The sequence below is a fragment of the Lepisma saccharinum genome, chromosome 12, assembly GCF_977018435.1.
Source record: "Lepisma saccharinum chromosome 12, izLepSacc3.1, whole genome shotgun sequence".
Lineage (NCBI taxonomy): Eukaryota > Metazoa > Arthropoda > Insecta > Zygentoma > Lepismatidae > Lepisma > Lepisma saccharinum.
The window spans coordinates 51,456,556-51,482,021 of record NC_139240.1 but is presented as its reverse complement, the minus strand read 5'-3'; the positions used below and the strand labels follow the sequence as shown (position 1 = coordinate 51,482,021).

At 36.3% G+C, this 25,466-nt stretch overlaps 1 protein-coding gene across 1 annotated transcript; it reads right to left on the bottom strand.

Moving 5' to 3' along the window:
- Window positions 1-309: 309 nt before the first annotated feature.
- Window positions 310-25,230, bottom strand: LOC145996060 (3-hydroxyisobutyryl-CoA hydrolase, mitochondrial-like). Its single transcript, XM_083132279.1, has 4 exons — window positions 25,030-25,230; window positions 11,720-12,669; window positions 2,119-2,261; window positions 310-1,015 (listed from the first exon to the last, which is right to left on the bottom strand). The coding sequence occupies exons 1-4, from the start codon at window positions 25,041-25,043 to the stop codon at window positions 935-937; spliced, it is 1,188 nt and encodes a 395-aa protein (XP_082988405.1). The 5' UTR covers window positions 25,044-25,230; the 3' UTR covers window positions 310-934.
- Between the last annotated feature and the right edge of the window lie 236 nt (window positions 25,231-25,466).

Below are 25,466 nucleotides of genomic sequence, written 5' to 3'. Positions count from 1 at the left end.
GTACAAAAGCAGTGGCGGCGATTGGGGATGGGGGTGGGGGGTCGTGGGAACTTTTTTTGCCCCTGCACTATGCTAAACCTTATCTACCAATGGAAAGTAAACTGTCCTTACCATCCCCACCCCCCGTTTTGCAACCACTATACAAAATGAGAGATAGGACAGTTTTTTTTACCTATTTTCTTTCATCTGGACATTGATTGAGTGTTTATAAGAAGTACGTGTAACTATTGATCTAATTTTCTCTATTTCTCCATTTTAATTGCTATCCTTCCCCTAATTCAGAGTTGCCAGCCCCACTGATGTTAATTCTTAAATCACCAATAGCTGCATTACTGAATCACCATGTATTTATTTAATATGTACACTTAATTTCAAGCAAGAAAACAAATAAATTGAAAGCTCATTTACAGTTTTTGTAATCAAACTTTGTTCGATGTCCTATAAATATTTCTGATCACAATACGTCTGCGGATTGTCAACGTCATAAACATTTTCAGTAACACTCTGTTATAAGCATTAAGTAGAAACTGACCTGGACATTCAATGAATAATGTCAACTGAACATGCGGATTTGACATTATTGTTTTCTGAGTTTGAATTCTTGTATGCGCAATACATGTTGCTCTGTTTCTTCTTGTACACTTAATGACACAACATCTGCATTCAACTTAACAGTTACCCTTGAAACAAATCTCAACATTATTCTTCTGAATTTGAATTAACGTTTATAAGTTATTTGCTGTTGCACACTCAAAGATAACAGTGTTAAATTTGCATTTGAAATTAACCGTAACAAAGTTACTTTAGCACATTTTTAAAAAACTTCCATTCAAGATAAATCATCTAATGCAAGTATGATTTGTTTGATGGAAACAGATCTCTTGAGCATCCAATGAAACACATTCACACAATTTTGATGTACTTTAACTATATCTCAACCAGCTCTACTTTCCATAACTTCCAACTCCTGATATTCTCTCCAGAAAATACTTGTTTCTTCAGACCAGATATCGTCCTGAAAAAAAGATAAAAAATATGTATAAATTATAGATCACCGTGAGTTTACATACAGTAACAATCATAATAAACATCAATGATTTCCATGTAATTTTACATATACGAATGTAGGTGCAAAATAGTTATATTCTTATGTTCCTACCAAAGATTTTTGCCAATACGTTTAGGTTCTTATCCTTCAAAAAATTGTATAAAGCTGAAAATTGGTGGAGAGTTACTTTAGAGCTTCCTGAATAACATACTAAAAGTTCCCCAAAATCCCATGTCTAGCAAATATGGTGGGTTCAAAATGGTTGCCAGTAAACTACATCTGCCATCTTGTGCATAGTGACATGATAATTACAATTTTGTGTAGAAGTTTTTAACCAGCAACAGAAAGAGAGATCTTCATGGAGCATAACAATTATTCTAAAGAGATTGACCTTTACTTTGTAATTTGCATTATACAAGTAGAAGTCGGACTTTTTAAACCTTGGTAACGTTGTTACTGTAACTATGGACTCTATCAAAAACAAGGTCATTATAAAGAAGGAAGCACATATCATCTGGAGTAACTTGCACATTATTTGAATAAATTATATTTAATAATGTTGCACAAATAATGTAAAATCAAACTGCAGTCGATTGTATAAAAATTATAATTAACTTCCAATCACTGACGTCAGGAGTGGTTTTGTTCACTATTTTTAACTTTCGACTATCCCACCCTACTTCCACCAAAATCAATTGTGAAGGAATGTGATGATTTGTTTTATTTCAATTATATCACATCGCTCGTCTGCCCTTTGGGTCAATTGTGACGATGTGATAAACTTATGAAAGGAATGATTATCATGATTGAGGAAACAAAATGATACACCACTACCTTAACGAGGGTTCGAACCAGGAACCTGGCTTCATAACACATTACCCTGACTACTCCCACCTTCCAACTGACTTTATTTGCTGACTACGTTACTGAGCTGAATAGCATAAGGGTTAGAGATACAAACCTATCAGTATTACGTCATTCAACATAAACCAATAACCCACAAGAAAAGAGAAGCCTGTGCAAGAAACAAACTCCAAGAAAGAAGTGTTAAATAAACAAGACCGTCTCACCTCTTTCAGTATTTGGAGTACCCTTGCCTCGTCTTCGCTTGGAGGGGCCACTATCCTGTTGATAAGGGCATCCGAGACCTCCCCTGGATGAACGAAAGTCCACTCTGGGTTCCTGGTTTTCTTTATGAGCATTGCCTTAACTCCTAGAATGAGAAATAGATGGCGCTGACTTTATCGTTTACAAAAGTGGTTACAAGATAGATCTTTCTAAAGACATTTGTCTGACATGTAGCGCCATGTGGTTGCGAAATGTACTGAAGCTGAATGGAAAAACCTGAAAGCCTTCGAAATGTGGTGCTACAGGAGAATATTATAATGCGATAACACCATCACGAACTAATTATTCTTCTGTTTTGTTACTACTATTCAACATTTCGGCGTTATCGGTATCGCAAACCGAATCTCGAGCGACAGTTGCAGAGGTAACAGAAGTCATTTCATCGCACTACGCCACTACCACAACATCAACACAGATGGAAGTCAAGGAAACTGCACTTCAACAAAACGTCAACGTTATCGGTGCTTACTATTTTGTATTAATTGTTTTGAATAGTGCTACTTGTGTTCCATTGTGTGGTATCTGTATTAACATATGCATACAAAATTAACATTTACTTCGGGATAGATAGCTACATCTTCCAGCACCCTTACACCCTGCCCACCTTTGCACAAGCAAAATGGTGTGAATAGGGTTGAGTGGTTGTCTTTTGGAAAGTCCTCTTAAGGTTCCTGAACCCAATGTGGCCTATTTGCTGTTTCCAAGTACTTAGAAGGTTAATTCAACAGATGACGTTAGTATGTAATTTAGTCTGTCAGAATGACGTGATTGAACCTATTGGCTGTACCTATACGACAGTAACTTGAGGACCAAGAAGCGAAATAGCTGTCATTGTGTTACACGTGATCTAATATTGTACATGTAAGTAATTACTTACTACGACTTCTAAGAGATAGGTGTTTACATCTCTAATACATATTATGACAGCTTATAATTTGTACTTTACAACAATGTACTTAGTCTAGACTTAATATATAGTCAGGTTTGATAAAAATGCACTGTGTAAGGTATACTCAATATAGCCTACATAGGAATATATCGTGAATAACATGCGCAAATGTAACAATTGTTTCTCTCAATACCTTTACGTTCAAGTAGTGTGTGTGGAACTCACTAAGGATGATAAGGAACCTTTCTTTTGTCCAGACTGTGATGTGTAATCCATGGTATTTTGGTAACAAACTGTGACATGTCACTCCCTTGTTTATTAGTTTGCAAATAATGTTACTTCTTTGTGCAAATCTCGCATGGCATTATGTAAATAAAATATAAGTGTATCAATATGCTTATCTACCTATAGAAACAGCATTATAATACCTTCTTTACAATAGATGTTGTTTGATGTGAAAGAACAAAATATATTACTAGGCCATATTGGGTACACATGTACCCAGCATGGCCTAAACGTTACTTTTTAACCACACCGTCCCTGCATCCATGTTATTATTTGGAATTGGCTCTAATTTTCAGCAAACGTCTAGAAATGTTTTTTGAATCTTTTGAATCTTACGATTAGTATTGCATTCCTGACTTTCTACTCCATTAGGCCATATTGGGTTCAGGTACCTTACATGCCAACCTCTCTTCCACAATGGAAGTTGCATTCTTAAAGCTAAAATAAGTTCTGCCGCCTTGACCCACAGCCATTCTTTGTATCATAATTCTTGAAAAAACACTACATATGCTGACCAAGGCAGTCTACATACACTTCAGTAAAAAAAATCCTTAACAATGTTCCGTTTCAAGAACAAACTATTTTTTTTTAGTTTTTTAAAAAAAATTAGTTTGTTTTCAAGTCTGAGGAAGACCCTGATAAAGTGCTGAAACGTAACATGATTGTGTTTTTTTTTCTAAAATATAGGCTGCCTTGGTCAGCATATGTAGTTTTTTTTCTTTCATGCAAACAAGGCTTAATCGTGTTATCATAATTCTTGTATTATATTTTGTCCATGTGCATATTTGTGATTGAACTCTCATCAAATCACCATTCATTCTCATCGTCGCGATTAGCCAAAGTGGCAAATAAATACATTAATTAAGTAAGCAAACAATATACGTAGGGACATTCCAGCGTTATGTGTGTGACATTTTACATACAAAATTGAAGGTTTTAGACGTGAGATTCGATTAAAATATTCATAATGAACAGATTTCATGGAATTATGAAATACTTTATGGTGTGTGCTAACAAATAAAAAAAAACTTGAGTACGATGGCATAGGCTGAATTCATGAAAAGTATTAACAAATGTGCATTAAGTGTGTGACGCTTTAAAAATGTAGCAAATTTTGACTTCATTTGTCTGTGAAGTACATAGGCTGCAGATGCTAGTGACTGTTATTGGTGAAATGCGCAAATTATATGCATTCACAAACATATAAACCTTAATGCAATTAAACACATTAATAATTTCTATAGGTATTAATTCATTTTGTTATTTGTATGGAGTATGCCACTTTTCGTGAAATACACACACACACACACACACACACACACACATACATATATGTGTATATATATAGGACCTGGAATAGGTGCGCAGTTAAGGGCTGGTGAGGGTATACGAGTTTGATCTGCCTGCAATACAGAAATCAAGATATTCGTCCGTCCTTTTTAAGCACATGGATGGCATAGTGGTAACGTCGTCACCCTGTACTCAAAGGGCTCCCGAGTTCGATACCTGGTGGAGGCACATAGTGGTTCGGTCCAGTCCCTATCTGTTCATAAAGTGGACAATGAAAAAACTCAAACTCCTTCTTATGCACACATGAAATGTGACTTGAAACATTTCTCCTGAACCGTTCTGTATATATTCACTTTAGTGAAAACCCTACAGCTATTTACTTCTAAGTTTCGAAACTCCAACCACGATGCCTTGGTTCAAATTTGGTACGAACTTGTAGACAGGGTACGTAAAAAAGAAAAATCTTGCCCGAAGGTGGTGCAAAGTAAACGCAAGTTTATCAAGACGAAGTTTGGGAAAGCACACAAAAGGTGTATGTTCGCAGGGTGGATTATATCGTTAGACGACGTGAGATAATGAAATTTAATATATTATGCACACTTTTCTAAAGAAAACACTGCTTTCTCGTTCGCGTTTGACGTGTAAAGATTCACGCTTGCCTATTATCTACATAAAAGTAACAAGAATTCGGTAACATCCATCAACAGGGCTAGGAAAAGTAAATATATACTTTTAGTTTGACGAATTACCACTGAAATTTTGTAATATCTTTACGATTAGTAATGTTTGTAATGCTTTAAGACATATCTTATTATCAATATTTTTTTTCCATATTTCTATCTTTGATACATACTTCTACATATTTAAGGAAAGTGCCGGACTCTGTGGCAGAGTGGTTAGCACATCGCGCTGCGACGCCAAGGGTCCCGGGTTCGAATCCCGCTCGGGCTTGGTTGTTTGTGAATGTCCATTCATCAATTTCATCATTCATCCCCATCTTCGCAAATTAGCCAAGAGGCACAAAACGCGAAGTTAAGTAATCTAAATCAATCAATCAATCAATATATAAGGAAAGCATACTTAATTTTACATATTTTAACAGGTTTATATCACATATTGTTCATATTTCATCACTTTTTAATTGTTCCAAAGAAATAAATTATATGGCCACATGAGCATTTCAACTCTTGTTGCAATTGTATAAAGGAAGCTGTCATTTTTGCTGCTTAATGCGATACATGTTCTCTTCTTTGTTAAAATTGCCATGCTTTGATGGGTTACAAATTCAAAACAGAAAATGAATAATCGAATGTTACTATTAGAACATTTGTGTGCAAATAAAAAAATGTCTGAATAATTGTAATAACAATCTACACTGAATTAATCATTCTGGAAATGATTGTGTTAAAAGTTTTAAATAAATGAATAAAGAGAATGACTTTATCAAGAAGTACATTCTATTAACAATGTTTTACAAAATTGTTCGTCAGATATCAGTTAATGAAAACCATGTAAAAATACTTATTATTCAAATTATTATTTTTGTAAAATACATATCTTAACTTTGCAATAAGCTTGTTTTTAAAATCTCGCCTATTTGATTAAGTTTGTTTTCTGCGGCTTGTCAATTTTAAACAATAAAATATTCTTTAAACATTCAATGTTATGACAGAGTTCAGCTTCAGAATTTTTCGAATACAATTTATACAATTACATCAATACTTGCGTTTATTCGTGAAAAATATCACAAGTTAATTATTTCATTGATATTGCAGGTGTATTTGGGTAATTCCATTGTCACGTGGACTACATTTTTTATATTAAAGTAACTATTCTCCTGATACTTAAGCTGAATTTTCTTACAGTTTCTGTGCAATGAATTATGGAACTTGACACTGTTGATTAAACCCTTACAGACGAAACACTGCCTCTTTATTTATTATGAAATTTATTTTAAATTTTGTGAATTGCCAAATTATGTTTTTTTTAAGACAAAAAGAGAAGGTAATTAACCTTTGATTATTCTAGTGGAGTGGAAGAGGAAATGTAACAGATAAAGGATAATATATTAATAATATATTAATATATTAATTGTTTCTTGGTGTCATGGGTTGGAAAACAAAAGTATATCAAAAAGTTAAAATAAACAAACAGTATGTACAATACCTTCTGCCTTCGAACCTAATCATTAGAGGCATGCATAATTCGTTTTTGACGAAAACACGAAATGTGAAATAACACATTGTAATGTTCATTTTCCATGTTTCTGAAAGGTGTGGGGTGCATTTTCATACCCTATTTTGTCACGAAATAATACGAAATGAACTGCAAAATGCGAAATAGTTAGAGTTTATTTACCGACGCGACACTTTCTGAATTTAGAATTATCCTATGAGTTATGCAATTCACGGAAAATTGATTAATTCTGCTGTAAATATTTCGACCCCTTTATACAGGAATAAACTTAATATCCTGGTAACTACATAAATGTGCTATTATAAGGAATATGTTTATTTTGTGTAGTAAGAGCAGTTTTTAAATCAAATTTGGGATTATATTCACATTTTTAGTACCGACATGTAATTTTATATAGCTACCGCTTTTTCACCGCTATAACAGCGAAATTTTATTTTATTTACCGCTTTTGAACCCGAAATTGACTCTGTTTTTGTACCGAAATTTTGCTTTTTTTTTTACCAAACATATATGCCTCTACTAATTATGTATAATACTTGAATTATTACCCAAATGACAAGTCTAGATTCATATTATAGGACAGAGACACGTGGTAATAGCTAATTCAGGTACTCACGTTTTCGCGGAAAACGTGAGTACCTGAAGTCTAGATTGTTCAATCACGAGAAAGGATAAAGTTACGGCATTGCATTTAATTCAGGGCCACTTTGATATTTAAGGCCCCATTTATAAGGAAACAATTGAGGAAAGTCACAAAATATATGCAAATCATATTCAGATTATTGAGAGATTTTTATGTCTGGTATTGAACAAGTTATATACAAAATTATAATTATATTTCCGAAAATCTTTGAAGCAAGGTTGTATTGTCTTATTGATTATTATTATGTAATTAACGTAAAATGTATACTAAATTTATGGGAGGGTTTAGTAAAGAACATTGTCACCAATATTAATAAACTTCTGCTTTTAGATGTGGCTTATACCTAAAGCACGGAATTTTCTGTACGCAAAACATGAGAAATATGTAGAAAATATCGCTGAAATATGTAAAAATATGTAACTATATTAAAATGACTATTGTGCGTGTTCTTTCTCCCTGTTTTTTAGGCTCCTCGCAGTAAAAAATGTAATTATACTAAATTAATTTCTCAATATTATTACGTCTTAAGAAGTTTACGTGAAATAATAAAATTGTAATGTACTAAATCTCATTGGAAACTTTGTAACGTGATTAAATGATAACGAATAACGTGAATGACAACAGTTTTGAAACAAGTGTGGTCAGATATTTTTCACCGCGACAGATTCATTCAAATTTTTGCAATGTTGAATAATATTCTCATTGAATGAACAGAATGATTTGTCAGGTAAAACATTAAAAAATGTACATTTCATACAATACATTATTTCTTAAATGAATAAAAAGTGATTGTGTGTCAGTACATATTAATGTGATGCACAGTGAACCACCTAAGTACATTTTGAAACTTCTTTTCATTTTTGGATTTTGATTTTTGGAAAAATCAAAATTTCAATGCTTGTCTCACAATCATAATTCCTCACTCAATGGAAAACCAGAAAGATGTCCCATATACCGCATTTTATGTTAAAAATTTGTAATATAAACGGGAAATGTGTAATAGACTTCAAAATATGTATAATATGTAACATGGAATTCACATGTATGGTTCCTAACATTGTAATTCGCTGACATATGTAATTTTTACTTGGCTACATACAATGGGAAAAAATATGTAATTAAATAACATTCCAGAGTCTACTTATAACTTCTAATGATGTTCAATGGCATAGTTATTTTTTTATGTAAGATCTCAAAGAAACAAATGTATTATGCTACTAGGTTCATGGTGTGAGAAAGGGTTCAAGATAAACATATTTAGCTCATGGTCAGTATCATATGATAGATGAAGAACAAGACCGAGGTAACTGCCTTGTCCAAGAATGATAATTACATCATTTGACCGTGACATATACGATAGTTCACTGCTTCATGAACTTCAACGTTGTTTTGTTGAATAAAAGGCATACTCGAAAAACAAATTGGTTACCATAGATTAACGCAGAACTGAATAAGCTAAATTTTGACGTAATTTGTTTCTATGTAGGCCTACTGCTTAATGTTTAATTGGAGTCCAAACTTGAGTATCTATAATTTTTAATCCTATAGTAATCCTTAGCAGTAAGGTGGAGTCACGTATAGAGAATCATGCATATTCCTAAGAACACATTGTTTCCTCTCTCCTATAAATTTCATAAATTGAAGTTACGTCCCTCTGGTTCTCACATAACTTAGGGTAGACCGGGGTAAAGGTACGCACGGGGTAAATATCCTATTAACAATTTCACTTGTTCGGTGCAACTCGTGTGGTTCCGTGAGTGTTCGTTGCAGAGGTACGGCACATGAGCTACAGACGGAGTTTTGTTTTGTCTGGTTAATTCTTCTTTACAGAATGATGTAACTAATTTCTTTACTCTTCCTGGTGTTATTTTGACTCTGTAATATATTAAATTTTCATATCATCCATGCTGTCTAAAATAACTTGTAGTTGTAATCTCATAATCTGTCTCCTTCAGATTTAAAGCCACTGGTTTTCCGTTGGCTGATTTGCCATAAGATGGCAGCACCAGACGGACACGATATAAATGCAATCTGCTCTACACATTATGATGACTAGAGCTAGGATTTTTATGATCTAAAAATCAACAAAATATGCAAAATAAAATATGCTTTTACAAAATATGCACTATAGTTTCAAAAATATGCCCTTATAACTGGACTGTTTCAAACATCGATATCTAAATGCTGAGATATTTTCACATATATACTGTGTTTAGTTCACTTTATGGGCCTTGAGTTGCAATGCATAATCAACTCTTTTCTCTAAATTTTCAAATAAAAATGAAAAACATTTTGCTGCAGTCCAAAGAAAGAAAAACTCTCGAGTAAACATGGGAGTAAGAAAGAATCCACTTCGAAAATGACTCTATATTTCTTGAAAATGCAAAAAAACATGCTGAATATGACCGAAAATCCATCAAAATATGCTCTATCACGCAGAAATGGCCAAATATGCCCTTAGAAAGCACCTTAATTTTATTAGTTTCTTCATAATATGAATTTCTATATGTTTAGAGAACAAATCACCCTTACAAAAAAAAATATGCTGTCATAAAAAGCCCTAGTGATGACAATGAATTGAAATAATGACGTCAATAAGCCGAGAAGAATGAATGCTTCGAACCAACATAGTTTCATTCCTTAAAACAACACACGATGTAGAGTAAAAAAGTAATTAAAATAGCGGTGGACAATTTGCCTACCATTATCTTTGCCGTTGACTGTACACATTAATACATTTCCCTCCATTGCTAACCTTTTTGTTAAAGGTTCTGTGTTAGGGAAGTAAACAAAGTGTGGATTTAAGAAGAATCGTCGAAAGGGAGCTTCAAAGCCTAGCTCGTCTAAAATATGGACAGACACCACAAACAAAGGCATTGTGAAGAGAGTAAGAAACTAAAAAGAAAGACTGAAAAAGAAATTGAAACAACGGGCAAAGAAAAGAAACCTGGCAACCAATAAAAACATCGAACGACCCTATTTCGTGCAGAATCAAATAAAAAACTATCCAAAGTTTCATCAGGCAAAGGGAAATTGGTGAAACGTCAGCGGACATGCAAGAACTTCTACCCAGCGTGCGAAGTGCCCTGTGTTGACACAGTGTTCAAAAGTGTACAGAATTGTGGCATCAGCTTTATTACGCTTACGAAACCGGAAGCTTTGTGTGCGACTACTGTTGAATTTGACACAGATATGATTTTATTCTGGAAGTTGAAGAGTGTTCAATGAGTTTTCCAGTAGTTCATTTCAAAACAGACAATTCCACTGTTCTTAAATAATTTATTTTACAGAAGAAAAATAAGGCTTGTTTCATACCAAGTCACAATTACGGTGGATCTTTTTCCTAAAAATGTAAATTTTATTTTGTATTTTTCATTAGTAAAATATAAAAATAAGATTACAAGTAAATTGCTATGTATTTCACAAATATCCTATTTTAACATTTTCTTGTATTTTTTAGTACAGTAACATTATTATAAATTATTAAATATTGGAACATTTTCCAGGCACGAAGTCATTTGATTAGCCAAGCAAGTCATGAAAAAAAATCATTATTAGCAAAACTGACATCATGAAAATTAAAAAACATTAAGGTGCGTACTTTTATCCAGGTCAACCCTATTATCTAATGTAATCGCAAATGCTAACTGAAATTTTACAGGTCGTGCAAAGTACTTTTGATTTGATTTTGATTGGATTTAGATTATTTTACTTCGCGTTTTGTGCCTCTTGGCTAATTTGCGAAGATGTGGATGAGTGATGAAATGATGAAATTGATGAATGGACATTCACAAACAACCAAGCCCGACCGGGATTCGAACCCGGGACCCTTGGCGTCGCAGCGCGATGTGCTGTCCACTCGGCCACAGGGTCGGGCTCGTGCAAAGTACTGTCTGCCATAAAAATGATATAAGATTTTTGAAAGTATTGAAGTTGCATTTGTAACTAACTAACTCTCTAGCCTTCTTAAACCCGAAAGTTTATGGCTGCAGCAACACAAGCCTTCCATCTGTCCCTATCCTGCCAAGATCAATCCAATTTTTTCCATGCTTACCAACGTTTATTGGCCTTCCTACAAGTATCTTACCATTGTGTTTCCCAAAAGAAACCAGTAAACACTTCTTTCCTCTCTCAGTCGTGACTCATAGGCTGCCCATCTAAGTCTTCATGATTTACGTAGGATTTATGCTAGCGGAAATATTGAAGCAAATGAAGAGGGATTTGCTGAGTTTCCACTTACCTTGTTCAAAGTCTGTTGATCTCCCAAAGCGCGCCAATGCAAGGGCTTCCCTGTACAGACATGCTCCAAAGCTGCACTTGTCCGCTTCGTCAATGAGTCTCTTGGTAACAATGAGCGAGAGCGGGTTCATGGCTCGAATGGTCTTCAACGTGTCGAACGCCCACTTGGTGCCTCCTCGCTCAAGCGACCTGACTATCTCCTCAACTGTCGAGTGGGAGAAGTGCTGCTTGATCTCGTCTGAAACCGGTTCCAACTTTGACTCTTCTTTCACGCTTGTGTAACTTCTTAGCAAGTCCCTTATGGCAGCCTCGTGAGGGTTCAGCAGCTTTAGAAGCTTCTCCATGATATCCTGAAACGCATCCTGCGTGCACACGTGCGTGGCTAATCCCAATCGGCGTGCGTCGGTTGGGTGTATCCTGTACCCCGTGAGCGCAGTGTACACTCCTAGCGGTGGTGGCATCCTCGAGAACATATACGTGCTCCCGCAGTCGGGACTCATGCCCACCGCCGCTTCCGGGTACGAGAGAAACGAATTCGGTCCCATGATATTGCAGTGCGAGTTGATGGTTATTCCGGTACCGGTACCGTACGCCGGTGCGTGCACGAGCGTTACGATTGGTCGCGGAAACTCACGAAGCAGCAGGATCGTCTTTGCGAGCAGAGACGCCATGTGGGTGTTGTACCGCTTGTCGATGGTCCGCATGGCCACCAGATCTGCACCTGCGCAGAACGCGCGACCTTCGGCCCGTATAATGACCAAGGAGACCTCCTTTCGCCAGGCTTTGAGGGCGCACTGTATCTGCTCCATCATGGTTGGGGAGAGGGCGTTGAGTGCCGAGGGCCTGTTTAAGGTGATGATCCCCTTGTCGTCGACGCGTTCGGTGATGACGTCAGATGTGCTCAGGGCCCTCCTCAGCGTCCTGGAGACAGGGCGTAGGACGGTCTGCATGCTGGAAAACAAAACACTGTCATTAAATTTCATCGATTTTGATCGATGATTGTACGTAAAGTCTTATCAAAACTAAGAACTGTAATAAGTAACCATAAGGCTTTTCATTGGATAAAGCGAGGTCAGTGCACGGAGTCTTGGCCCAACTGTTGCCTGGCTCTTTAGCCCAGAGTCCCCTACTTATCTTCAAGTACCTCCCAACTTGTCCTCAAAATACTGGATAAATACAATCTCATCCTTTAAAAAATACAAATGTCTATCGATGATTCTTACTAACAGCCCTAGAATAACTCCAAGATAACTAGTCTGTACCAAAGGATCAAATTTAGTTTCTCGAGCTGATCAATGCAATCCTTTTTGTCATATAAGCTGGGTGAGTAACTAACCTGATGCAATGGTATTCAGACAATTCATCTTTAACTTTGAGATTTCAGCCGATAAAGATAATAGTAAATAATTTTTTACCATGTTTTTGCACTGCTGCAGAACCAGCACAATCAAATTATAAAACCATGTCAAAGAAAAAAAAAGGAATGCAAATAGCATGGACTGTTGAGTACTGTTATGTTTTCCCCTGATTGAGCAGGAAGGGATGTTCAATAAAATTCACAAGGCAGAAAATGGAAGAGAATAAGAAGAAATAGATGGAGAAGGTAAGGAGGAAGAGAGAGAAGAGGCACAAAGGGAGAGTCATAGAGAAGAAGAGAGATGAAACAAAAGAGAAAGTCAAGGAAGAAGTAAATGGTGAGATATAGAAAAGGAGGGTCAAAGGGAAGACAGGGTAAAGAGGGGGAAGGAATGGGAAACAAAGATATATATATAAGTGTAGAGAAGAGAGACATAGAAACAAAGAGAAGAGATCAATAGTAAAGAAAGAAAGAGAAAGAGAGGGAAGCAGAGAAAAAAGAGAGAGAGAAAGAAAAGAAGATAGTGGAATACTGAGCGAGGAGGATACAGAGAAGCGAAATGAGACAGGACTTTTTCTCTTTTCATTTCTCCATCTTTCTCTCTTTCTGTCTCTTTATCTTTTAATCCCTCTCTTTCACCTTACGAATTTTTAAAGTACGAAACAGAGAGATTGATAAAGACATATCTTTCCAACTCTGGAGTCATAGAGCAGGACGTTGAACGATATCAGATACTAGAACTTTGTGTAGTAATATTTCAGACCTTTTTTAGGTAAAAATACTGTTGCTGCTTCGTCTTTATCTCTTCTCAGAAATGACTACCTCCCTTGGCGGAGTGGTTAGCACATCGCGTTGCGACGCCTGGACATGGATATTTGTGAGTGTCCATTTTCATCATATCATCACTCATCCCCATCTTCGCAAATTAGCCAAAAGTGGCACAAAAAGCGAAGTAAAATAAAGCAGATCAAACCAAATCACAAATCACTAAATCAATCAATCTATCTTTGTACTCAAAACGTTTCAAGTGTTGCCAAAAGACGTCCGAAACTTGTTACTAAAAAAATGCACTTAGTAGAGATGTTGTAAAACATACAACTTTGATATACTGAGCAGAAAAATATGTCAAGCGGATAACACGAGAGAAGTAACATTAAAAATACATGTTCCTACTGACATACATTATAGTTCTAACATTTCACAATCTGTGACACACAAGGATTTCTATCAACAATGCATGCATATGCTCGCAATAACACATGTTCTCTATTCAGCAAATGTTTGTACTTGTTGCTCTACCACGTTGGAAACGCAAGTGTTCACATGACCTCCGCGTGATAGCTATGACGTCAATAACTGGCAAAAATTCTACCACACGCGCATTTTACTGTATCAGGCGTGTAGAGATACGGAATAATTAACTCACAACGACCTTTGGGAAGGATTAAAGAAACATGGACATTTAATCGAATTGAGTTGGAGATTAAAAAAACTATAAAATTTAGGGTGGACACATATTTATGTAGGGAATTCAGTGATGTGCCGTAGACTATAAGCTTACGTCTACATGCGTTGTCTACACGTAATCTACGCGTAGATTACATAGGGTTATAGTTTACATAGACTACGTAGACAATCTAAAGTACATTAAAATTAATTTTCAAGGCTTTCATGAAACGAAAGTGGCATTTTCAACTATATTGGTTCCTAACGAAATGAAAAGAACCCTATTTACAACAAAATTTATCTTCTCTTCTATTATCAACTATGGAAGAAAGTAAATAGTGTGCAAAAAACAACAACAGATGGCAGTCGTGAGGCAAGAGTGGTCTTTTTCCCATAAAACACTAGAATATTTCCTATATTAGGTTTCTTCCTAGGTGAGAAATTGTTCGAATTTGGAAGAAAGAGTATGAAAAGTTCTCCTCACACATCAGCAACTGATACGCAGTATAATTTTCTTTTTATTCCACGGCGCCCTTTGCTAAGTTATCACCTTTCGCCATGTTGTTTACATAGATTACGTAATCTACGTGTATAAAATAGTCTACGTGTAAAATGTAGACTATCGTTGTTTACGCGTAGACGCACATCACTGGTAGGGATCCACTAATATTGGTCGGCAAATTGTCCATGTCTATTTTCATTAATTTTTCTCTTACATCCTGTGTTTTTAAACGTTGATTTTTTTATGTATGCTGGTGCAGAAGTTGTCAACGGCTTGTTTTAAAATTTCTTTTAATTCTTGAAGCTCCTTTTGGGTCAAATAAAGTGCACGAACATGGCGATGGACAGTTTGCACGGTAGTACTCATGGATCCCACTGTACGTCACTTCTGTAATTTTGTGTAGTTGCCTTTATACTTAATTTCAGTTGGAGACTTACTTATAATGTTACCACATGAGTGTCTATCCCAAACTACGAGAGTGAAAATCTTAAAAGTCACACAAAAATTGCTGCACAGACTGCAAACGGCTAAAATTTACTTGAGGTATAGACTGTTATTTACAAAACGACCTCAAGGCTGCAACATTGATCAAGTGAGCTTCACAACACCATTTTTGTCATTTTCAAGATGGCGCCTCCTGCATACACATGCACCAGCTAGGAGTAGTGGTTTCTTGCTCTGTGGAAGCCTAAAACTTACAGATATTCTACGACACATGAAAATTCATTGTGTCTATGCATGCTTACCACGCCAGCAAGTTTACAAATAGAGGAGGAAGTTCGACAATCGCCTCAGATGGGTGGAAAGACCTTTTCGGTGGCTTATAAGTTCTTCTTCTTGAGGTACACAGGCACTAACTCAGACTTGAAAATATATGTGGACCAGCAATTGGTCTATGATAAAATGCAGCACACTTATGCAACTTTACATGCAGAAATTTTCTAGATAAAAAACAAATGAAGGTTTTCAATTGACCCTCCTTCGTAATTACCCCGGTCAGATTTATATATGTTGAGGACGTGGCTAAGGTTATTACATACACAATTTCTGTGGCCCCGTGTAGGCTCCTTTGCAAAGTGAGGCAAGCTGTTGTAGCACCTTCGTGTGTGAACCTACTATTACAATTCTTAAAATATTAATATTTTTTTCATTTATTACCTTATTAACGCACAGCCCAAACACATATGAAGGTTCCTGAAGATTTAGGAATGTCTTCCTCTTATTGCGTAAGAGCTCACTAAGAAGGTTTTTTTTTCGGAATTCAACCCCTAAGGAGGGGGTTGAAGTTGGAAACGTCAAAATACTTTATTATTAAGAAAAGTCGCCAACAGATGGCGTTGGGTGTATTTTATATCTGGGCGGAAGAAGCAGCGGTAGAGTCGCTAATTGCAGATAAAAAAGTATCTCTACTATGCTCTGCATGTATCTACTTGAAGTAAAAGGAATAGAAATGCCAATGAAACAGGTTTTGGAAAACAAAACACATTCGCAAGTCTTCGTTTCAACTTGCAGAACGAATACCTCGACCTCTCGTTCTCTCTCTCTCTGTTTGTGTGTGTCTCTCACTCTGTTTGTGTACCTTTCTCTCTCTCTCTCTCTCTCTCTCTCTCTGTTTTGTCCCTTTCTCTCTCTCTCTCTCTCTCTCTCTCTCTCTCTCTCTCTCTGTTTGTGTATCTTTCTCTCTGTTTGTGTACCTTTCTCTCTTTCTCTCTCTCTCTCTCTCTGTTCTTGTCCCTTTCTCTCTCTCTCCCCCTGTTTCTGTCTCTTTCTCTCTCTCTCTCTATTTTTGTCCCTTTCTCTTTCTCTCTCTCTCTCTCTCTCTGTTCTTGTCCCTTTCTCTTTCTCTCTCTCTCTCTCTCTCTCTCTCTGTTCTTGTCCCTTTCTCTCTCTCTCTCTCTGTTCTTGTCCCTTTCTCTCTCTCTCTCTCTCTCTCTCTCTCTCTCTCTGTTCTTGTCCCTTTCTCTCTCTCTCTCTCTCTCTCTCTCTCTCTCTCTCTCTCTCTCTCTCTCTCTTTCTGTTCTTGTCCCTTTCTCTCTCTCTCTCTCTCTTTCTCGTACAGAAGTACATACAATGTTGCCAGACAAACTTTCACAGCGTACTGAAGGCATTATGACAAACAATTTCCTTGATAACTCTTTTTGTTTGAAATCCCTCTTCGACAATGTGAACCCTTGAATTTCAAGACGAAACCAGTCTCTAATCAAAGAACCGAGTCAAAGATCGAACTCAAGACTTTGTTACCAGAACGCTAATCTTTAGGTTACCCACAGAAGGTCAATAAACTTAGAACACTAAGCTCTAAGTTACCCATAGACTGCGTGTATGTTATTGTTGACATGAGATGCTGATAAACACTTTTGCAAGTGCAACCCTAGTTTTCAAAAACAGAAATAATATCTTTACGAATCTTTAGATTTCTTTTCTTATATTTGTGTTTCAAGCGCTGTGCATTATCTGTGACATTTTCAAGGTAAATACCCTTAAGAATCTCCAATCAGGTACGAACGTCTTAGTTACATATTTCTTTGCTGATATCGCAAGATGGATAGGGAGAAGTCGATTGTGTTTTGTCACGTGATAGAGACACACCCCTTTTTTATCAGCTGGCAACGTGAACTAAATCTGGCTAGATTCAAATCAGAAATAAGATGTTTCAGCAACCATACCAAAAGTGATAGGATATGGCAACCCTGCTTGATCAAATTAAGACTGGCAATCTTGTGATACATTGTGGCAGTTGTTCATAGGGTCAAGTTTACCGAGCCGCTGTAGAATGTAGACATGCTTCAGATATGTGTATATATGGTACGGTGGGATGCACAAGTATTACTCGGCAAATTGTCCATGATTATTTTCACTATTTCTTCTGTTGTACAGTGTAATCCATGAGTATTACCGTGCAAATCGTCCATGATTATTTTCATTAATCCTTCTCATCCTATGTGTTTTTAAGCGGTGGGGTTTATGTACGTTGGTGCAGAAGTTGTCAACAGCTTGTTTTGAGTTTTATTTTAATTCTTGAAGCTCTTATTTTGTCAAATAAAGTGCACGAACATGGTGATGGACAATTTGAACGGTAATACTCTTGGATCACACTGTACGTGTTTTGTAGGAATGGATTTTGACGTATGATGTGAAGAGATTATCAGCAGCTTATTGAAGCTCTCATTTGTTAAAAACAAAGATAATAATTATGACGGTGAACCATTTTATTAGTAATACGTATGTATCTCACTGTACAATGTATCACCAACTGTTAAAAATAGAAGTCGTATTTTACTAAATTTCTGAGGATACTACAACGCTTGTAATGTGATTTATTTTGTTTTACTTTGCTTTTCTGACGCTTTTGACAAATCGTGAAGATAAGGATGAGTGATAATAGGATGAAGTTGATAAGAGGCGGGATTCAAACCCGGAACAACTGGCGTCGTAACACGCTGGACTATGTAATATGTAAGGGGTGAGAAGAATGGTGTAATAAGATAAAATAGGTGTTAGCATAGTTCCACTACCTGCATATATCCTTCATCTATATTTTACATACAATCATTTCATTCATAGTTATCGTGCTTACTAGCCATGTTTTCCACTCTAACGTCCAGGCTTCCCGATACTGCGCCTTACAGCGTCGGATCTACATAATTTAATATTATCTACCATCTGATATCTTCTTCCCTGTATAAGTACTTTCCTCATAAGCCATTTTAGCAGCCAATTCCTTCTTAGCCAGTGTTCCAGTCAATTCATCCATAAAAATAAAAATGCATATGGAAAGAAAGGATTAAGATTTAAGTTTTGCTAATTTTCATGTTTTATCATTAGTATTATTATTATTTTGAGGATATTTCTGAGGATTTACTCCCGTAACCCTACCTCTCTTTCCTTGGCACTCAGTTGTGTTAACAACATTTAAAAAAGTTCGACACCCTCATGATGAATTTGTATAATTTCTTCAGTTTTTAAGGAAAAGCAACATGTAATTTAAACATGAAAACATTTGCAGTGGTAGTTGACGTCATGTACTTGTATTATACGAAAAATTAAGACAAAATCCTATAAACAATAGTCGTTAATAATATGACACGACAGGCGTGCGCAAACCCTATGATTAGGGGGGGGGGCAAAAGCCTTGAAAGTTCAGTCGGGAAAGAAAAAACTAATTTTATCTCACTGTTTTAGTTTTATTGCATTGATGGGTATGTGTGTGTGTGGGGGGATGTATGTGTGTATATATATATATAGCACATTATTTTAATAAATTACATAATCAATTTATCCGCCCAATAACAAACCAACAGCAAAAATTATATAAATTAACTCTGAAATGTGCGCGCTCTTTTTCCTCCAAACCAAACTGTTATTGCAGCAACTGTCTGAAGCACGCGAACTTAATTGTTCTTACTTATCTCTGGTAATTTACAATGCATTACAGAGATGCATTGCGAGCGAAGCGAGGAAGAAATTTTTCAATCCAAATTTTTGCAAACTGAAAACAGTATTGATTTAATAGGACGCAAAAAATTTCATGGGACGCCATGGCATTCTCTTTTACATTTTTTTCTCATTCAAATTGTTCGGCGCCCCTTAGTTACGACTATGAACTTGACAAGACTGTAAGAAAAGCAGACATTGCGAGCGAAGCGCGCAAGAAAATTTTACGAAATGTATTTTTATTTGTATAAAATTTGAAGTTGAGGGGGCAATTGCCCCTCTGTGCCTCCCTGCAGGTGCTCCTGGCCGTCTGGAAGGAATAATGCAAGAGAGACGTGAAAACTAATTCCATCTTGAGTATTCTTTGCCCTGCTACTCTTAAATTCTGCTAGTCTTGCTTTGTTTTACTTCAATGTTTGCCCCCCTAGAATTGATTTCCATCCAAGGTTGGGAAAAGGCCTCTCTGCCCCTTGTGGTTCCGCCACTGTACCCCCTTCCCCCGTAGTTGCTTTAAACTTTCATCGGCTTGAAAATACTTCATTTTCTCCTATAATATCGTTTAATAACAGCGACAAGATACCTCTACACTAAATTTCTAGGTGAAAGTATAATAATTTAGGGGCGTGGAAAGTCTATAAGGGGGGAGGCAAGGATGGCCATACCTCCTCCCCTCTTCGAGAACTAATGTCAACCTAAAAGTATATAGGTATTTCATACGTATAATTTGATTTCAGTTATAGTATTTTACATTAATTATTATGTAATGGGGACTGCCCCCTTGCCCCACCCCGTGCGCACGCCTACGCACGACACGTAGAGATTCACACTTTCAATTCAAATACTAAATTCACTAAATTGTAACTGCGGTATGGTACACAATAACCTCTACACTATCGTGGTCAATTTCTCTTCATGGAAATCACAGATTACACAAATACCACTGGCATGTGACCTTTCAGTACTCGTCACGTTGGTAGTTGAATAATTCTGCAGCTAATCATGTTTTGATCACGCAGAAAACACAAGTTGATGTTTGTCGAGGTCAAACGTTCTGGTTACGTTTATCTTATATCTTGATTCTTGGTGGGTGTATAGGTGATATAATCTTATCAGAATCACAAAAAACACATACAACCACTTCCTGTAGACAAAAAAAGTTATGTTCCTAACTGGACTCATCATCAGGAACTTCTGCTCTGCTTGAAAACCGGTTTCAGAATATCTCCAAGTTCCATGTTTTACAATCTTAAAACCATCACATGATTCCAAAGCCTTTCACATGAAGACAGTTTTTATGCAACTAACGTCCTTGACTTTGTTGAACATCAGTAGCAGAAGTTCTTGGAACCATAAGCGTAGTTAGAACTTTATATTTGGGTGTGCACAAAAGAAAAAAATGAGGTCTTGTACCTTTTCAATAGCATATTTTTCAACACAATCACTTGGCTCTTTAACTGCACTGATGTTTGTAAAGGAATATAAATTCACTAAATGACAGTGTTGAAAATTTCTGAATATATGTAGTAGAAAAAATCAAATTGCATAGAAATTACACACACACAAAATGTTCATAAATGTTAGAAACAAATACATCAAAATACACGTCGTCTATAACGAGAGACGTCTGTCAAAAGGTACAATGTTCTTAAACCCATCAATAACTTCATTTACATCAATAGACTAAGCTTTTTCCTTTCCACAAATAGCAAGAGCAGGGTTTGCAATCTATCCTGCTTCTGAGTTGCTCTTAATTTAGTTTTAACTTGGGTAAGCTTGGAGAAAGCTCTCTCTCACACGTGCAGCTTGTGACAGGTATAGAAGAAAGGCGGTGCAGTAGAGAGTAGAATGCAGTAAATATCTTCTTTCTCCAATGACATCAAAAAATCGAAAATCTATAGACACCCGTTTCATCAGCGGTAATGCACACGTTTGTACCAAGTAATGACATTTTCAGCTTCTTACAAACTGCCGCTTATTTTCTCTCTTATTGAAATATCTGTATTTAATTCTCTTTGATAAAGCAGCCCATTAGCTACGCCTATGCTTGGAACCATAACGTCCAAAAACTTGAGAAACACACGGAGAACTGAATACTAGTTAGAAATGTGCAATGGCAAATATGAATCACCGGTTAAATTGTTTCAATTGTTCGAAGAGTGTGTGCACATCTAAAACAAAATTATGAGGTGTACTATGACTTGATGCATAATGTTTCTGCATAAAATAATAAATGTATGTACCTAATAGTTGTAGTATACTAGAAAAAATATTGTCTAATATGAGACAGGAACATTTACCTAATAGACGATTACTTACAAACATCATTCCGAGAACAGAAGTATATAAAAGAACCAGGCACATATCTAGAAAAATGTTTCGGGGGGAAGGGGTCCGAACCAAGTGTCTCAGGAATAATAATAATAATAATTAAATTTAATTAATTATATTAAATAAAATTAATACTAAATACAATACATGAATTAATATTATATTATTATTATTACACGAATAGGTAAAAAGACTGTATAGGAATAGAGATCGGAATAATTTATATAAGAACAAGTGCCCTGACAATGAAATTAATGTCAAATAGATGAATAATTGAATATTGATCGAATAACAAAAATTAATTTACGTGCAGTTGGAGAAAAATAAGTTTCTGATTAATATTTTATGCATATTGAGTAGTAGTGTACATAAATCGTCTTTGTAATGTCATTCAGAGCCGTATGATCCCAATATAATTATAATCCTTGTCTTCCAATAAGTTCAGAGGAAATTATACCACAAATGCTAATCGAGTATATTTTCATTATATTTATTTTTCGTACTTAATAAGTCATTTGGGTGGAGAGGGGGATCAGGACCCCCTAAATACGTCTTTCCTGTCCTTCAAAGCCGTATGATCCCAATATAATCCTTGTCTTCCAATAAGTTCAGCGGAAATTATACAACAAAGGCTAAAATAATATATTTTTTCATTATTTAATTTTAGTACATGATAAGTCTTTCGGGTGGGGCCGGACCCCCTGGATCTCCTCCCCTAAATACGTCCCTGAAAAGAACCTCACTACAAAAAATTATACCCTTGAATATAACAAAGATCTCAAATCATTTGGTGAACTAGGGTTTCGATATGACGCAGGCTAAATGTATGAATATGTTAAACAGGTTCTATTCTTAATGGATTTATTATGAGGATTGGATTTGTTATATTAAAGTCTGCTGTAATGATACCAGCGTTTGTGATGCTTGTATTGTGTGATTCAGGTGAAGATACATATGTCTAATCTGAATTATTTTGTAGTTACGGTTAAGTAATAAACTTGTTCTGTAAATAAATAAATACGGTTGGGCCATTTCTTTACTGAAAAGTAAGACTATTCAAGTAATACCATAGACTCGAAAAAAAAATATGCATGAATTGCAGGTACCATTGCAAAACAATAGTACTTTCCATCTACCACAAGCTTGAGCGTCGCGAAGGGGGGAGCTCAATAAGACAGATGCCTGGTTTTTAAGGGGGGTAGCCTGTAGATAACATGTTTTACTGTAATAGTACCGACATTATGTTGCAGAATTAAAATGTATACCCAAAGCAAATATTATACGCTATTGTCCACAGTAAAGATGTCATAATCGAAAATATTTTGTTACTATTTGGAGCAATTTTGCCTTCGAATTACACATAGTTGCAAAATGGATTACTTTTTCGGATATTCTTAGCCCTGTTTTAAATATTTAATAAATGTTATTGGAACCATATGCCCAAGATAATTTGCCATGTTCTTGAATAACTCGAAATCATATTAGTATACTCGGTGTAGCAATTCGAAGCTTGCAATATATATGATCACATGACCATCTGCCTGCATTTAGTTACATAGATTTTATAGAATTTATGCTATTGTCAGTGGCGTGCACGGTGAATTCGATAGGGATCACAACACCCAAAACAATTTGGTACTTTCTTTTTCTAAGAATGACGTTAATAAAGGAGCGCAAAATATAGGACTCCCCCGAACGAAAATTCTGGGCACGCCACTAGTTATGCCACCTGAAATGTCCAGGTTTGAATCCAGCAAAGGTGTAAATGTCCACGGTTTCTTGAAAATCTCAAAAGTGAAAGTATCGCCAACCTTAGGCGTATGCAGACCCTCTGATTAAGGTGGAAAATAATCTTGATGAACGTTCAATCTGAGATAGAACACCTTATTCCATATCACTGTGTTGATGGATAATCAATATGGGTATAGTGTGTCCGGACCCACCGAAAATCACTCTATTAGAAGAATTCCAGTTTTCGTGGCACAAAATTTCTGTTGCCCTCCCCCATTTATTTCCCTTCTCTGTAGTTTAGACTAATTTACATATACACATGATGTCGTACCACATATTCAAAACAACTACACATAACTTATTCATTTCCGATGTGTGGCCAATTTATTATGGGACCACATAACGCAACTAGTCTAACGAACAAAATGCGTCTGTCTTAATAATAAGTAATTTGCTGGAGAACGAAGTGAGATAGTCCAATTTCGTAGGAAATATACCCATATGGTTGCTGGGAACTTTCGTCGGCTTTAAAGTACTTTATTTTTTAAGGAGAATAATACTGTTTAATAACGGTAATAAGATTTATCTACACTAAATTTCTAAGGGTAACACTTTACCATAGGGGTGGCGTATTTCTTACTTTTTACAGGAGAAAGTACTTACGCAAATCATTTTCTGTAGCGTTGTGGAAGTTCGTGAATGTAGTTTTGATCCATTTTAATGTGAATACATGTTATTTTCTGCGAAAATCTCTGTCCGACACGCTGTTTCTGCTGCCGCCATTTGCTTTCTGCACGAGAGCACAATGTTCCGTGTGTTAGATGACGTAAACCCCGTAGTCAGTGTTTCAAACTCGCCATGTTTTCACTATAACATGACGTGTCGAGTATTTTTATTTTTTTAAACTCTGCTTGCCTAACATAATCTTACGGAAAATGGTTTGTGGGGCTAACGTCAATGGTTTGTGGGGCTAACGTGAATGGTTTGTGGGGCTAACGTGAATGGTTTGTGGGGCTAACGTGAATGGTTTTGTGAGGCTAACGTCAATGGTTTGCAAGATATTAGCATAATTACAAATCCGGGCACGAAAGTAGGTATTTTCCGGTGAACAAGGTTGCAACACTGCATAAATCGACAAAACACTCTCACAACGCGCGATGAACCAGTACGCTATCGCCATAATGTGTGTTACAGAATCGAAGTAACGAGTAACAGTAAGTACTCGTAAATGTAAGAAATATACATTATTTTCGTTAGAACTTCATTATTTCACCTAAAGAAATGTTCCGCATTCCAGAATAGTACGTTAGCAATGTAAAAAAGTGCGAAATAAATTATTTATAGGTGCCACCCCTATAGTAAAATAGTACCTTTCTAAGTGAGAGTATTAGGAGGGGAAATTGCCCCCTCTTGAACCCCATGCGCACGTCGATGTCGCGAACACTGGCAAATCAAAGAACGTAGGTCTTAATTTGAAGACAACAATAGTTGCTGTGATGTGAAAGGAACTTACCTCGTCAGTTGCATTATTGTGCTTGTATTACGTCGCAATCCACTTCGTAACAGCTTCTTTGCAGTAATGTCACGTTCACCTTCCTTCCGAAACAAAAACGAAACGGCACATTCAGTCCTGTACGAACTTCACAATCACAAAGAACACTCGCTAGCAAGTTCTTGGCTTCTTGAAGATCCACTTGAGGCCGCGAGGGGTAAGGTCAGATAGAGAGAGATAAGAGAAGGCAACGATGACGACATGAGGGACAAGGGAACAAAGTATTTCTGGACGCGAAGATATGGTTACGCAATCGCCGCTAGATGGGTCGACAGTAGCAATTGCAGCACTTGGGATTAATTCGACTTTGAATCAGCTTGTGAGACGGGATACTCTCGTCAGCTGTGTCGCTTTAGATCGTTGTATGAAACAAATGACAGCAAAGCCAACTTTTGAAA

Excerpts from the sequence above, each read along its gene's own strand:
- LOC145996060 (XM_083132279.1), bottom strand. Across the intron at positions 2,262-11,719 it reads ATCAACAGACTTTGAACAAG|GAGTTAAGGCAATGCTCATA; the intron begins GTAAGTGGAAAC and ends TTCTCATTCTAG. Across the intron at positions 1,016-2,118 it reads TACTCCAAATACTGAAAGAG|GACGATATCTGGTCTGAAGA; the intron begins GTGAGACGGTCT and ends TCTTTTTTTCAG.